At 39.1% G+C, this 13,933-nt stretch overlaps 1 protein-coding gene and 1 long non-coding RNA gene across 2 annotated transcripts in view; one reads left to right on the forward strand and one right to left on the reverse strand.

The window, feature by feature from the left end:
• The window catches only part of golga4 (golgin A4), a 23,693-nt gene extending 21,645 nt beyond the window's left edge, over positions 1 to 2,048 (reverse strand). The window contains 2 exon segments of the mRNA XM_029450348.1: positions 594 to 671; positions 1,826 to 2,048. Of these exon segments, the coding sequence (XP_029306208.1) occupies positions 594 to 671; positions 1,826 to 1,903 (156 nt within the window). The 5' untranslated portion in view covers positions 1,904 to 2,048.
• Positions 2,049 to 3,222: 1,174 nt separating this feature from the next.
• Positions 3,223 to 8,291, forward strand: LOC115020151 (uncharacterized). The gene is made up of 5 exons (XR_003833542.1): positions 3,223 to 3,410; positions 3,683 to 3,766; positions 3,861 to 3,959; positions 6,383 to 6,557; positions 6,859 to 8,291. It is a non-coding gene; the product is annotated as an uncharacterized LOC115020151 (long non-coding RNA).
• The last annotated feature ends 5,642 nt before the right edge of the window (positions 8,292 to 13,933 follow it).

A 13,933-nucleotide genomic window follows, 5' to 3' on the forward strand; every position in this document is an offset into this window, starting at 1 on the left:
CTTCATCTAAATTGCGACTTCACTGTCCCATGTGATAATACATGCAGTTAAATGGAGGAAAAACTTAACAGACCATACCTGTTTATGATTCAGTGTTCAGTGCTGATTGATCTACAACATCAGTTATCCCAATGTTATTACAGCTCATGTGTTCTCATGAAATCATAAGGACCCAGCAGTGACAGATTGTCATCTGCTGCCTGAAGAAATTGGAACAGCTACGATTCAAATAAATATGCTTAGGGAATAAATATTATGCATCTTTTCTCATATTACCAAATGATGATAAGTCTGGGAGAGAGTGTGGGGATTATTTAATTTGAGAGTAGATGATGGGTAGTGAAAATTAGAAGCAGACACTCTTTGGAAACCGAAAGCTCCACTTCGTCACCGATTTGCTTTCACTTGGCACAGCACTCAAAAAGGGACTGGTTTGTTATTGAGGGAGGAATAAGCATAACAAAACACAGGACTGACAGAAACATTACTCTGTATTGAAAAAAAGAATAAGCTGGGGAGAGAACATGACATTTCTGCAGGCTGCAGTTTGAGCTCAAACATATATGTCTATCAGAGGCTGACCCCATGCTCACCTCTCTGTCACTGGGAGAGGGTGAGCCCTCGTGATGAGACGGCGGGGTTTGACTGCTGCGCCGGTCTCCACTTCCCGTCTGTTAAAATAAATACAATTGTATTTATATCAAAAACACAAACGTCCCTCTCCCCAAATTAGTCTCTTCTTTCTGACATACACTAACTTGATTGACCACTATAATACTGCTATTTGCCTAATCTTACTTTGCTTATCATTATACCCCAATGTCTGTCAATCTACACCTTTAAACCCAATCAGCTTTCAGTTTTTCAGCAAGACATTGGCTGTCATGAACTGTAAACACAGCAAGAAGTAGCAAATTGAAGTTGGCCCATTCAAGAGCAACCATTACATTACATTACAGTTCATTTAGCTGACGCTTTTGTCCAAAGCGACTTACAAAAAGTGCAAACAATCATGAGGATACAGCTCCAAACTGCAAGAATATTGCAAGTACATTAGCTTCAAATAGGTACAATTCTTTAAGTGCAGAACAATAGCTTCAAATAAGCCAAAGTTCAACAATATAATACGAATTCAACTATTAGCTACAAAAAAGAGGCCAAATCATCTTCGCTAGTAAGTTACACGACTAAAACATGATATATGCCAATCATTAAGACTGCAGTGGCAAAGGAGGACAGGTTGAACCTGATCAGCAGGGTTAAGATGAACCCATGCAGTACAACTACCGGTAAACCCGAGACAAAGCAGCTTAGTAGCGGTGTTTCTAACAAGTGTTAGAAATCTAGTTTCTCTAATGTCGGCAGGTGGTTGGTTTTGACAGGATTTGCATGTGTCAAAAAAAGCTGCCAGCTGACATTCAATTGAAGCCAATGCAAACAACATAACACAGACACGCCCATACTGTCTGATTGTTTATTCGTTAATGTTTTAGATGCAACAAAGTTCACGGTTTGCTTTTGTTTCCTACTTGATGACTAGATTACCCAGTTACAAGTTTTCCTGAACGCACCTTACTAGCAGCAGCTGATGACAGCTCAGTTAGGCAGCTAAAAGAGTTAGCATGGGGCTAACGTTTAGAAGAGAGCAAAAGGGTCAACTGAGAATACCAATAAATAAATGTCAAGGAACTATTACTAAACAATCAGTTTCATAGCATTGGACCATAACGTCTGCCAAACGACAGCTATCTTTCTGAGCTAGCACCTCAGCAATGTAAACAGATGTTAGCTTAGCTAGTTAGCTTCCAGCAACACAACAACCAACCTGGGCCTGCTGTGGTGACTGCGCATTCCTCTGCGGTGACTGCTCCTCGTTTATCTTCTGCTTGAGTTTTTTAAACATCTTGACACGCTGATGTAGCTAACAACGGACGAGCAGATGACTACTATCCTGCGAAGATGTATTTTGTTTCAGTTTAGCCTGACATTCAGACAGTGCTAGACTTCCTTGTTCGCTTCTGATATCCAGCAGGTGAACGCACTCTCTGCGCATGTGCGGCCAACGTGGAGGAAAACTGAAACGTCAGAGTTAAAGGGCCAGCCCGGGACAAATGAGCTACAGCGCCACCCTTGGAGAACACCAGCACTCTTACCAATAGCTTCCATAACAGGTCCTGATGGTACTACCATATTTGAATGTATTATACAATTGCAAGCAGCCCATTGGTAGTTTAGAGAGGCATCTTACTTGCAAAAGGCAAAGCAACTCCTGATGCTTGATGCCATAGCATTACCAGCTCTGAGCCAGCCAGCCCCAACCCATATAATGTAAATGTAAACACATAAGGGACGGGTTCAGGAATTACATGTTTATTTAAAGTATGTATTACTTGTACAGACATGTTTATAAGATGTATGTATTTTAATCGCATATATACATTTTATTCAGTGTGGGAGTCCCTAGCATCTGCAAGGGACTTGTTGTAAACATATGTTGCAGACTTTGCCTGCCTCAAGGCTAGCTGAAGGCTACATTACATCTACATTGACATCTTTACCTCAGCTTTGGTCACTTGGTTTGCCTCTGAAACAGTTCTTGTCACAAATGAAGTCATTGACAGTGTATGTTTTGTGCCTCTTGGCGTGCTTGTGCTTGGACGCTTTTTCCGTCGTGTGCAATCATAAAATCTGAATGACACACTTTACAAAAAACACGAGTTTGCCCGACTCTGCTTTTTATTAAATAAGGGAAGATCTCCTCTCATTTGTCTAGTTACTTGCATAAAGTTTGAACTTGTTTGGCAGGTACAGCTGCGTCTCCATCTATCTCCCGTTCACTGTGACTCTCATCATATGCTTTCTTCTTCTGTGTTATTGTTCCTGTTTTCTTCTTCTGTGTGTTTACTGGCGGACAACGTTTTTCAGCTAAAGTTAAACATAATACTGCCACCTGCTGTACCGGAGGCCACTTTACCACTGTACACCTTTTTAAATTAGGCCTATTTTTATTTTTGAAAGGTTAAAAATATGGAATAATTTCTGGAAAATATTTAAACGGGAGGACAGCGGGATAGAAGTAAAAATACGGGATAATCCCGGGAAAACGTGAGTGTTGACAGGTATGGTGGTCATCCTGTATGGATCCAAGCATTAAACTGCACAACAAAAACTGGAGAGTTGACATTTCAGGGTTAAACATTTCCGAGTTGATTTCAACTCAAGAAGTGTTACTTTAACATTTTCTGATTGAAATGTTTTTTATGGTTGGAGTTATTTCACTGTTCATCATGTCAGAGTTAGACCAACTCTGCAGAGACGTGATTAAGCTCCGCCCCTGTATTTCACCGCTTCGGTTGGAGACGAGTCCACGATAAATCAGCTCGATTTTCTCTCCTCATGCAGTTGACAGGGTAAGTACAATTATATTAAACTCACTGAAAGAATTATAAATGGTTGCTATGAACTGCATTATTTACTGTGAAACATCTACAGGGAATGTATGCCTTGCGAAGCCTTGTTTAGCCGTCTGTGGTAGCTACCATAGCTAGCTAGCTAACATTTGGTGGTAGCTAGTTAACCAACCTTTCCTTACTAAAACCATCTCTTGAACAACAGCTAACATGAAAATTCATTGCTGCAATAAAATACTCTTGGTCCTAAATGGTGTTTTTTATTCATTTAGGGCGGCTTAACATCAGCGAGACCCCAACAAAACGTGTCTCAACAGGCATACAGTGGCTCACTTGTTGAACTTGTCTAGTTGTCCGTAAGACTGGGCCTTCACTGTATTAAGTTATTTTGTGTTTTACTGTTCTATTTACATTTCAATTTATTTTGTCAAACTTTCTTGCATGTTTCAGTAAAAATGTTGGTCCAGGTGAAGTACAGACAACAGCAGAAGTATGTGAAATTGGATGCAGTTGAAGGACAGTTTGACTTTCTACAATTCAATGAAAAAGGTGTGTAATTCTACTTCAGCTTGGCTTACCGTCAGTGTCTATGCCAGTCTGTGTGTCTGTGTGTTGTTTTAGGAATAGGAACATCACTGAGGGTTTGTGGGCTACACAATACTTTTTCAATGAATCACTACAAATAACTCTTACTTACAGTAGTGTTGTTAGTTAGTTAGTTAGTTAGTTATGAAATTAACTAGTCACGTACATCCCCTTTTTTCTCGTTATTTGTATCACCTTAATTCATTACAGAAAGCAACCAGTCCATTCAAAACGGTAGGAAGGCTATGGCTACAAGGCTTCCCACAAAAGTGCAAAATGTTGCATCTTGAAAACCAAGGACACAAGAGTTGTTTCCCCAACAGGTCAATGTCCACTAATGTAGAAAGAAAAGATGAATATAATAAAACAGTATTCACCACATTACCAGTAAGTAGCCCTGTTTATAATATCCTCAACACTTCCAAGCATACATAAGGTGCTTTGAAAACAAGTCCATATCCATAAAATGAAATACTAAATGCAAATAGAGCATAGTAAAACAGTAGCATCAGACTCACAATAACATACATATCTTACACATGTTTACAATTTAACAGTAAGTAGGCTTGTTTGAATCTGTCAAACATAGATCTGTCTTTGCATTTACACTAAGAATGCATCACATTAAGTCAGGTGATGTAGTCCTATAGAACTACAAACATATCAGACTTGTCATTTTGAGCCTGTTTGAGTCAGTGAGAGAAATTACACTTTTGGGTTTTTTTAATATTCAGAACTCAGTTTTCACATTGAACAGAAGCTCTTTTATTAAATGATATGCATCTTGTTTATGTGCACGTTTCCGTGTTTACTGCGTTACTTTGCACGTTCACATCACAACCACGCTACACGTGCGCACACACACCTACAGTCAGTCAGACTCAGCAGAGAAAGGGAGAGGAGAGAACTAAAGCAAAGCAGGGCTGCTATCATGGCTCTCTTGTTCCGTGCAAAAGCGAGCAAAAACCACTTGACTCCGTTAAATGATGCTAACGGTCCCTGTACTTTCCTTCTCCGTTCCTCTGAGCCCACGGGACACCTGGCAGAAAACGAGCCGTGACTTGACCTGTAGTGCCGATTCCCGGTGTATTCTTTCATCACGGAAATACATTTGTTGCACGATAAACACCAGTTTTTTACTTGTTGCGGCTGGCAAAGTAAATAAATATTTGTCAGTCCATTCGCTCTCTAGGTTTCTTTGGCTTGGAGAGAGACATCTTGAAGCGTGTTGTTAGCGTGCCGAGCTAAAGTAAGGCTGTGACTCTCTGTGGCCCGCCAACCCAGTGTGCAGCGTGAGCTTGACTGAGCCGATGGCAGGTGCGGACAGAGTGCGCTTTTTTCCAGACGCCGCTGCAGCTCGGAGTGGACTGGAAACACCTGCGTTTCTGCCGCATTTGGTGTGAATCAGGCTTTAGTTTTATTTATGCTATAGCCTATATGCCAGCCCGATTTGCAGGCAACCTCTTGCGGGCCAGAACAAAGTACAGACGGGCCGTATTAGTGGTTGTAATTGATGCAGTGTCTGCTAAACAGGTCATAACAAAGCTTGTTTCTCAGTAGTCTCTTAACACTTTCTCTAGAAAAGCTGTTTATCATTATGTTTTGTATTATCATGTTTTCTTTATTAGTTGATTGAAGCTGCGCTGAGGCAAGTCTGGTGGTGAAGAAGTACCACAGGAATACCAAACAATAGAAACATTAAAAGATGCCACAAGAAGACAAATGGTTAACATACTGGTAGCTCGCATGATTGAAAATCATGAGTGTGTTTTTTATATTGTTTCATTTGTGCCAAATAACTGCATGCCCGTTGTGCAAATTTTGATTAGGAATTGAATATCTCCTCTCGGGCACATCTCCACTAAAGCTATAAGAGAAGAGTATGCTCTTGGGATAGTGACACCGTTCCATAAAGGATCCATATACCAAGAAAGGCTATGTGGGCTATGACCAAAATATTTTTTAGTTTTATTTCAGGAACACTTCCATGATGCTGCAGGCAGCACAGGATACATTTCTTGGCGTTTGAAAGCAATCCAACGAAAGATTTGTCGAGGATCTGCACCATCACCAAATAGCCCTATGGACACTTCTCCCAAATGTCCAACGAGCTGTTAATGTACAAAGACAGCTGGATGGGGATGCTTGCCAAGGGGTTATGTCTTTGCTCAACCATACCACAGACAATTCCCTGATTTTTCAGAAGATGAGAGAAACCTTTCAGCACCGTCAGACGCTTGTTAATGACCCAAGCAGAGGTGTTGATATCCTCTCCTCCTTCCCAAGATTCCTGGATACCAAAGGATTGGAACATTTGGAATGAAATGTTTACAATGGCTTGACACATTTCCTGTAGTAGTAGTAACGTAATATCTTCTTTCGTAAAGGTGGATCAAGACTTCACCCTCTATTTGATCATGAAACATCCTCCAGGCTCCTTCAGAAATGGGATGTGTTCTTCAGTCCAAATGTCATAAGAGGCTAAGTGGCTTACTTCAACACCCAGGGCTGCGTCGCTTGTTGCAGAGAGTCCCACAGGAAGTGATCTTGATGAGACAACAAGTGAGTTGTATTTGTTTAGCTTGTTTAAAGCACTTGCCATATCTCCAAAAAGACTTAGTCTTTCATAATGTAATTATATTATTAAGGTGATTATAATTGTCACGTCACCTTCTTAGCCACATGTGTAAAAAAGGGTTGTTAAAAAGTGAATGAAATTGAAATGAAGTCTTCACAAGCATTCCCATCTTGCACTAGCCAGTAAGAAGATGTTTGAATAACTGATCACTTCTATAATGTAGTTTTCTCTGTGGCTGCACATTATTCTTGTGTGTAATGTTAGGTTTCTTTATCTCAACCCTAGTCATGCTGCAGTTTGGAGGAGCATCTCCGCAATCGCTATTGGGCGTCAGAAGAGCAAGCTTGACAGCTTCTACATCACCATGGATAAGCATCTCATCCCACGGCAGGCAAACCTTGGGGCTTTCGACAAACTTTCCAAAACACATTTTGTATTTAATTTGTCGTACGATGCTGCGTTACTGAATTTTTACACATTCTTGCAGACAACAGTGTATAACATTGATGTGGGGAAAATGAAGGAGTCACCCAGAGTCAGAGACTTGAGAGCCAGACTGCTTGACCAGCTAGTACCGGTCTCACTCTCTGAGAAAGAGGCTAAAACAATACTGACTGGTTTCATGTGTCAGAATTTGTATCCCAGCAGCCAGAAGTTGATGGTGTTATACTGGAACCGTTGATACATGATATAAAATTACTGAAAACCCAAGGCCTTAGTCTTAGTAGTCTTAGTAGTGTTTGATTAAGAGGAATTCTCAAACGGTATACAGTGAGGAAGATCCCAAACTGATCCTTCGTGGAAAATATGTTTGATATGCATTACAAGTGTCTCCAAGACAACCCACAATTGATCAATTTATTTTTAGAATGAAAGAAACGTCCCACAAAGATAATTTTTGACAGTAATGACAATTTCATTGGTTTGAATTCTATTCAGACATTGTGTCTTGTGAAAAACATCCCACTGTTTGGTGACATCATTCCTGCAGGAAACGAAAACTGGAATGTGTTACTGTTGTTACTTAAAATAATGAACAGGGTTGTGTTACTTTTTCTCAGTCTAGGTACGACAATATATTTAAAGCATTTGATTGTTGACCACCACAAACTATTTAAGCATTTGTATCCACATAGAAACTTGCTACTTAAGCATCATTTTATGACCCACTGTATATGTGGTCTATGAGGTGTGAAGCCAAAGACAAGATGTTTAAAGATTATTTCAAAAACATAACAAAATCACTTGCTAAAAAGCATCAGATGGTTATTGCTTATCACTGGGAAACCTTCACCCTCAAATAAAGAGTGTGGACCAATTAAGACTTATTCCCTCAGAGATGTGAATGTGGTCAACAATGAAATGCTTGAAATGATTTTGTCAAAAGATGTTTTCTCAACTAGTGGTTAAAGTTGATGGTGTGTAGAATACACATGTGGACTTGTTTGTCTTTTGTCAAATATGTGATATACTTTTGGTTGAAGGTAACACATTTTGTTTATTAACAAGCTATTCACCGAGAGTTCTTTTGATGACCATCATCGTGCATTTCGAGTGTTACAAAGTGAGGAAAGGTTCATAATAAAAATGTCTGAGCTTAAATTCCATAAGCCATTTGATATTCAAAGCTCATACAATGTTTCAGATGAAAGTTTGTACATTATACCATGAAAATGGCTTTGTTTATTGGAATCAATGAATATATTATTTAATAACATATTAATTAGTGTTACTTTAACTCTGTTTTGTGAGTTAAAGAAGGAACTCTGGCACAGTGTTTTAACTATTATGAAAGGGTTCATTTAACTCTGAAAAGTGTGGACCTATATAAACCCTGAAAAAGTGTTGAAATCAACTCTGGACTTTTTGCAAGGTCCAGGGTGTGGTTTAACGGTGAGTTGGTTTATGTACATTCTGACTGAACCCAATTGAATCTAATGAGATAAACGCGTTATTAAGGCTGTCGTTATCGATATCCACATGAATATTAAAGTCACCTACGATAATTACTTTATCTGTTTTAAGGACTAAATTCTGAATTCAGAACAGTATAAGAAATAAAATTGGCTTTATTGTTTTCCATGTTGGGTTTGAAAGCGTAAGAACAATGCTTTTAAGTTTAGGATTGATTAATAAGCTTGATTCTGCAACTCCACCTCCTCAGCCTGTGCCTCGAGGAACGTGAGTATTATTATGGCGAGGCGAAGTGGAATAAATCTTATCTGATATTAAATGATTTACTGGTCCAGCTTTAGATGACAAAGATCTGATGTTTAAGAGCCCACATTTAATTGTTCTACTTAGTTGCACTTTAGCAGCAGAGGTGTTAATTTATATTAGGTTTTTTTGTATAACTGACCCTCTGTTTAACATTGATTTGATTAATTTCAGTGGTCGTGGGGCAGACAGTCATTATGGGGATTTTAGTGGTCTCAACTCCGGGTTGTCATGGATTAGGTCCACTAATAAACTTTGTAATATTAGTAGATATGAGATCCGCTCCATCCAAAGTAGGATGGATGTCGTCACTGCTAATCAGACCAGGAGTTCCCCAGAAAGTCATCAAATTATCTGGCCCAACAGAGCAGAAAAGAAAGAGAGAGATGCCATCACTAGCTGCCAAGCTACAGTAGTTAACATTAGCGGAGCCGAAAGGAGTGTAAACAACAGAGGATTAGGCGAGAGTTGCTAAGAGAAGAAGGATAAGGACAGAGTTGTAAGTGCTTAAGGAGTACACGTTTAGGTTTAGATAACTGACAGGTAGTTAGCCGATGTGATCAAGAATATAACAAAAATAATTGAGCAGCTGGAGTACGTTACCTGCAACACAAACTTCAGACAATGATTCATAAGTGTCTGAAATATATATGAAATGTTGTATAGGTCTTAATTACCAGCAAACTTTAGTCACCTTTAGAGAATATATTTAAAAAAAAAAAGTATTTTAAAGCATTTAGCAGCGATATTACAGGACAAAGTCACAGATCAGTGCCTCACACAGCAGTAGTTGGGGAGGTTTAAAGGCTTCCCAATCAAAATACAGAAAAATAATATGGTTTATTTGACATCTATATGAAGAGAAACTCCTTTGCTATCAGTTCGAATAGATTTGACACTTTATCACTTCCTGTAGATGAGTATTTCATACATTTATTGGCGAAGAGGAAACACAAAACTGTTGAGTCTCCAGGGTTCGATTGGTGGCGTGCTTCTTTGATTAGGCGAACGTGTTCAGTTGTAACTGTCCAATGAACAACGCGCAACAGCCGATTTTAACTGACCAATGAGCGACGAGATGAGGCTATATAAGCCGTCGGTTGGAGGACGTTGGTCATTCAGCAGGAGGAAACGAGACAGGTAAGTAGGCAGGCAGCAACAGCTAGGAGCGGCGCCAACAGCTAGCTAGGAGCGGCGCTAACAGCTAGCTAGGAGCGGCGCTAACAGCTAGCTAGGAGCGGCGCTAACAGCTAGCTAACAGCTAGCTAGGAGCGGCGCTAACAGCTAGCTAGGAGCGGCACTAGTACAAAGCACCAGGGCGGCCAGACACCACATACCAGGGCAGGCCAAATGAGTCTTGGCGACTGCAATTGCCCGACCGCCGGCGGCCAATAAAACCCCGGGGGGCCTAATAAGCCGGTGCGAGCGGCGGTCAAATGAGCCAAGGCGGCCATATACATGGGAGGTCATGGGGAGGGGCGAAATGATTGGGGAGGGGGGCCAATTGTGCCCTAAAAATTGATTTGGAAAAAAAGAAAGAAAAGTAATAAAAATTAAAATAAAGTAAAAAAAAAAAAAGTACATATATACATGTATGTATGTATATACATACATATTTGTGTATGTATATACATACATACATGTATATGTATATACATGGATGTATGTATATACATACATGTATATACATATACATGTATGTATATATATATGTATATATATGTATGTATATATACACATACACATGTATATATATACATACACATGTATACATATACATGTATGTATATATAAATACATACATGTATGTATATACATACACATACATGTATGTATATATATACTTTTTTTTTTGTATTACTTTATTTTAATTTTTATTACTTTTCTTTCTTTTTTTCAAATCAATTTTTAGGGCACAATAATACAAATTAAAATAAAGTAATAAAAAAAAAAGAAGTATACAGGACTGTCTCAGAAAATTAGAATATTGTGATAAAGTTCTTTATTTTCTGTAATGCAATTAAAAAAACAAAAATGTCATACATTCTGGATTCATTACAAATCAACTGAAATATTGCAAGCCTTTTATTATTTTAATATTGCTGATTATGGCATACAGCTTAAGAAAACTCAAATATCCTATCTCTAAATATTAGAATATCATGAAAAAGTATACTAGTAGGGTGTTCAACGAATCACTTGAATCGTCTAATTAACTCGAAACACCTGCAAGGGTTTCCTGAGCCTTGAAAAACACTCAGCTTGGTTCAGTAAACTAAATCACAAATATGGGGAAGACTGCTGATCTGACTGCTGTCCAGAGGACCATCATTGACACCCTCCATCAGGAGGGTAAGACACAAAAAGAAATGTCTCAAAGAGCAAGCTGTTCACAGAGTGCAGTTTCAAAGCACATCCACAAAAAGTCTATTGGAAGGGGGAAATGTGGCAGGAAACGCTGCACAACCAAGAGAGATGACCGCAGCCTTAACAGCATTGTGAAGAAGAGTCGCTTCCAGAATTTGGGGGAGCTTCAAAGACAGTGGACTGAAGCTGGAGTCCAGGTATCAAAAGCCACTGTTCACAGACGTGTCCGGGAAATGGGCTACAATAGCCGTATTCCCATGGTCAAGCCACTTCTGAACTCAAGACAACGGAAGAAGCGTCTGACTTTGGCTATGGAAAAGAAGCACTGGACAGTTGCAGAGTGGTCCAAAGTCCTCTTTTCAGACGAAAGCAAGTTTTGTATTTCATTTGGAAGTCAAGGCGCCAGAGGCTGGAGAGGAGCAAAATCCAAGTTGCTTGAAATCCAGTGTGAAGTTCCCACAGTCAGCGATGGTTTGGGGAGCCATGTCAGCTGCTGGTGTTGGTCCACTGTGTTTCATCAAGCCCAGAGTAAATGCAGCTGTGTACCAAGAGATTTTAGAGCACTACATGCTTCCGTCTGCTGAAAAGCTCTATGGAGATGAGGAATTCATTTTCCAGCATGATCTGGCACCTGCCCACAGTGCCAAAACCACCAGTAACTGGTGTACTGACCATGGCATTACTGTCCTCGATTGGCCTGCCAATTCCCCTGACCTGAACCCCATAGAGAATATGTGGGGTATTGTGAAGAAGAAGCTGAAAGACACCAGACCCAACAATGCTAATGAGCTAAAGGCCGCTATTGAAGCATCCTGGGCATCCATAACACCTCAGCAATGCCACAGACTGATTGCCTCCATGCCACGCCGCATTGATGCAGTAATCCGTGCAAAAGGATTCCCAACCAAGTACTGAGTGCATTAATGGACATTTTCAAATGTTTGATTTTGTTTTGCTGTTATAAATCTTTTTTTTTTACTTGGTCTGAGGAACTATTCTAATTTTTTGAGATAGGATTTTTGAGTTTTCTTAAGCTGTAAGCCATAATCAGCAATATTAAAATAATAAAAGGCTTGCAATATTTCAGTTGATTTGTAATGAATCTAGAATGCATGACATTTTTGTTTTTTTAATTGCATTACAGAAAATAAAGAACTTTATCACAATATTCTAATTTTCTGAGACAGTCCTGTATATATAATGTATGTATGTATATACATACATGTATATATATATACATACATGTATGTATATATATACATACATACACATACATGTGTATATATATATATATATACATACATGTATATATATATACATATATACATACATGTATATATATATACATACACATGTATATATACATGTATGTATATGTGTATGTGTATACATATATATATATATATATATATATATATATATATATATATGTATGTATCACTGTGTTATAATTATTGAGGCATTAATGCATCATTATTGTTGCAGGTGGTAAAGGTGGAGCCACTTTTATTTACTTTATATACAGCTGGGTAGCCTCACCTATAATAATACATCATTATTAATTGATTTATAACTTCTATTAATCTAAATCTGTAAACAGTAATTAATGTATAGTCAACATTGAAATTTCAAAATAAGTGCCATTTTCTGGCGGACTCCGCCCATACCTTAACACAGGGGTGGGCAATTCATTTTTACAAGGGGCCACATGAGAAACCCGAGCTGTGTTGGAGCGCCGAATCAACAATAAATTGAACTTAATTCTGCTCAATATTCATTTTCTCCCATTGTAAAAAGCAGTACATTATATATTTTGATTAGCTGCGACTGGTAATCAAAAGAATAAGGATATTCTCTTCCAATAAATATATGAAATTGTGGAGTGGGTCAAATAGGAAAATACTCCTAGAGAAGTAATAAACAGTAAAAACAATCATTACATCAGTATTCTTCACAAACCAATACTATGCGCAGGACAGCTGACAGGTGATCATCAGTGATGGAGGATCTGTATCTGGATCTGTTGAACTTCATCACTGAGAATGTCTGTTCACATATGTAGGTCGATCCAAAGAGGACCAGAATCTTCTGAGCATGTCTCCTCATGTGTGGAAAGTTCTCCTCTTTCAGCGGCGTGGTAGCCTATGTCACGATTCAGTCTCATTTTCCTCCAAAAGTGCAACAAACTGTCTGTCACAGTGCTTGACATCAAATCAAATTTATTTGTATAGCCCAATATCACAAATTATACATTTGTCTCAGTGTGCTTTACATACTGTACAGGTTACGACACCCTCTGTCCTTAGACCCTCGCATCGCACAAGGAAAAACTTCCTAAAAGAAACCCCATAATTAAAGGGGGAAAAATGGAAAAAACCTCAGGGAGAGCAACTGAGGAGGGATCCCTCTCCCAGGACGGACAGACGTGCAATAGATGTCGTGTGTACAGGATAAACAACATAGTACAAATACAACATTTGACAGAAATTATGTTGCGTTGAAAAAAAGAGAACGTTTGGATGAATCCAGGAAAATGTCAAAAAGGCTTCCTGGTGTCAGCAGGACCAGGTCAGCAGGCGCTGTCACGATTCATGATCCTGACGTAAACTTTATCAGTGGCAACCTGCCACATGAGACACAGAAACTCCGGGGATGATGCCCCGGATGATGAGTTAGTAACATACATTCACATAAATGCATACAGATAGAGAGGGAGAAGAAGAGAGAGGGAGGGGAGGAGAGAGGAAGAGAAGGAAGAGAGCAGGGAGGTGTCCCT

This window comes from Cottoperca gobio, chromosome 15, assembly GCF_900634415.1.
Source record: "Cottoperca gobio chromosome 15, fCotGob3.1, whole genome shotgun sequence".
Taxonomy (NCBI): Eukaryota; Metazoa; Chordata; class Actinopteri; order Perciformes; family Bovichtidae; genus Cottoperca; species Cottoperca gobio.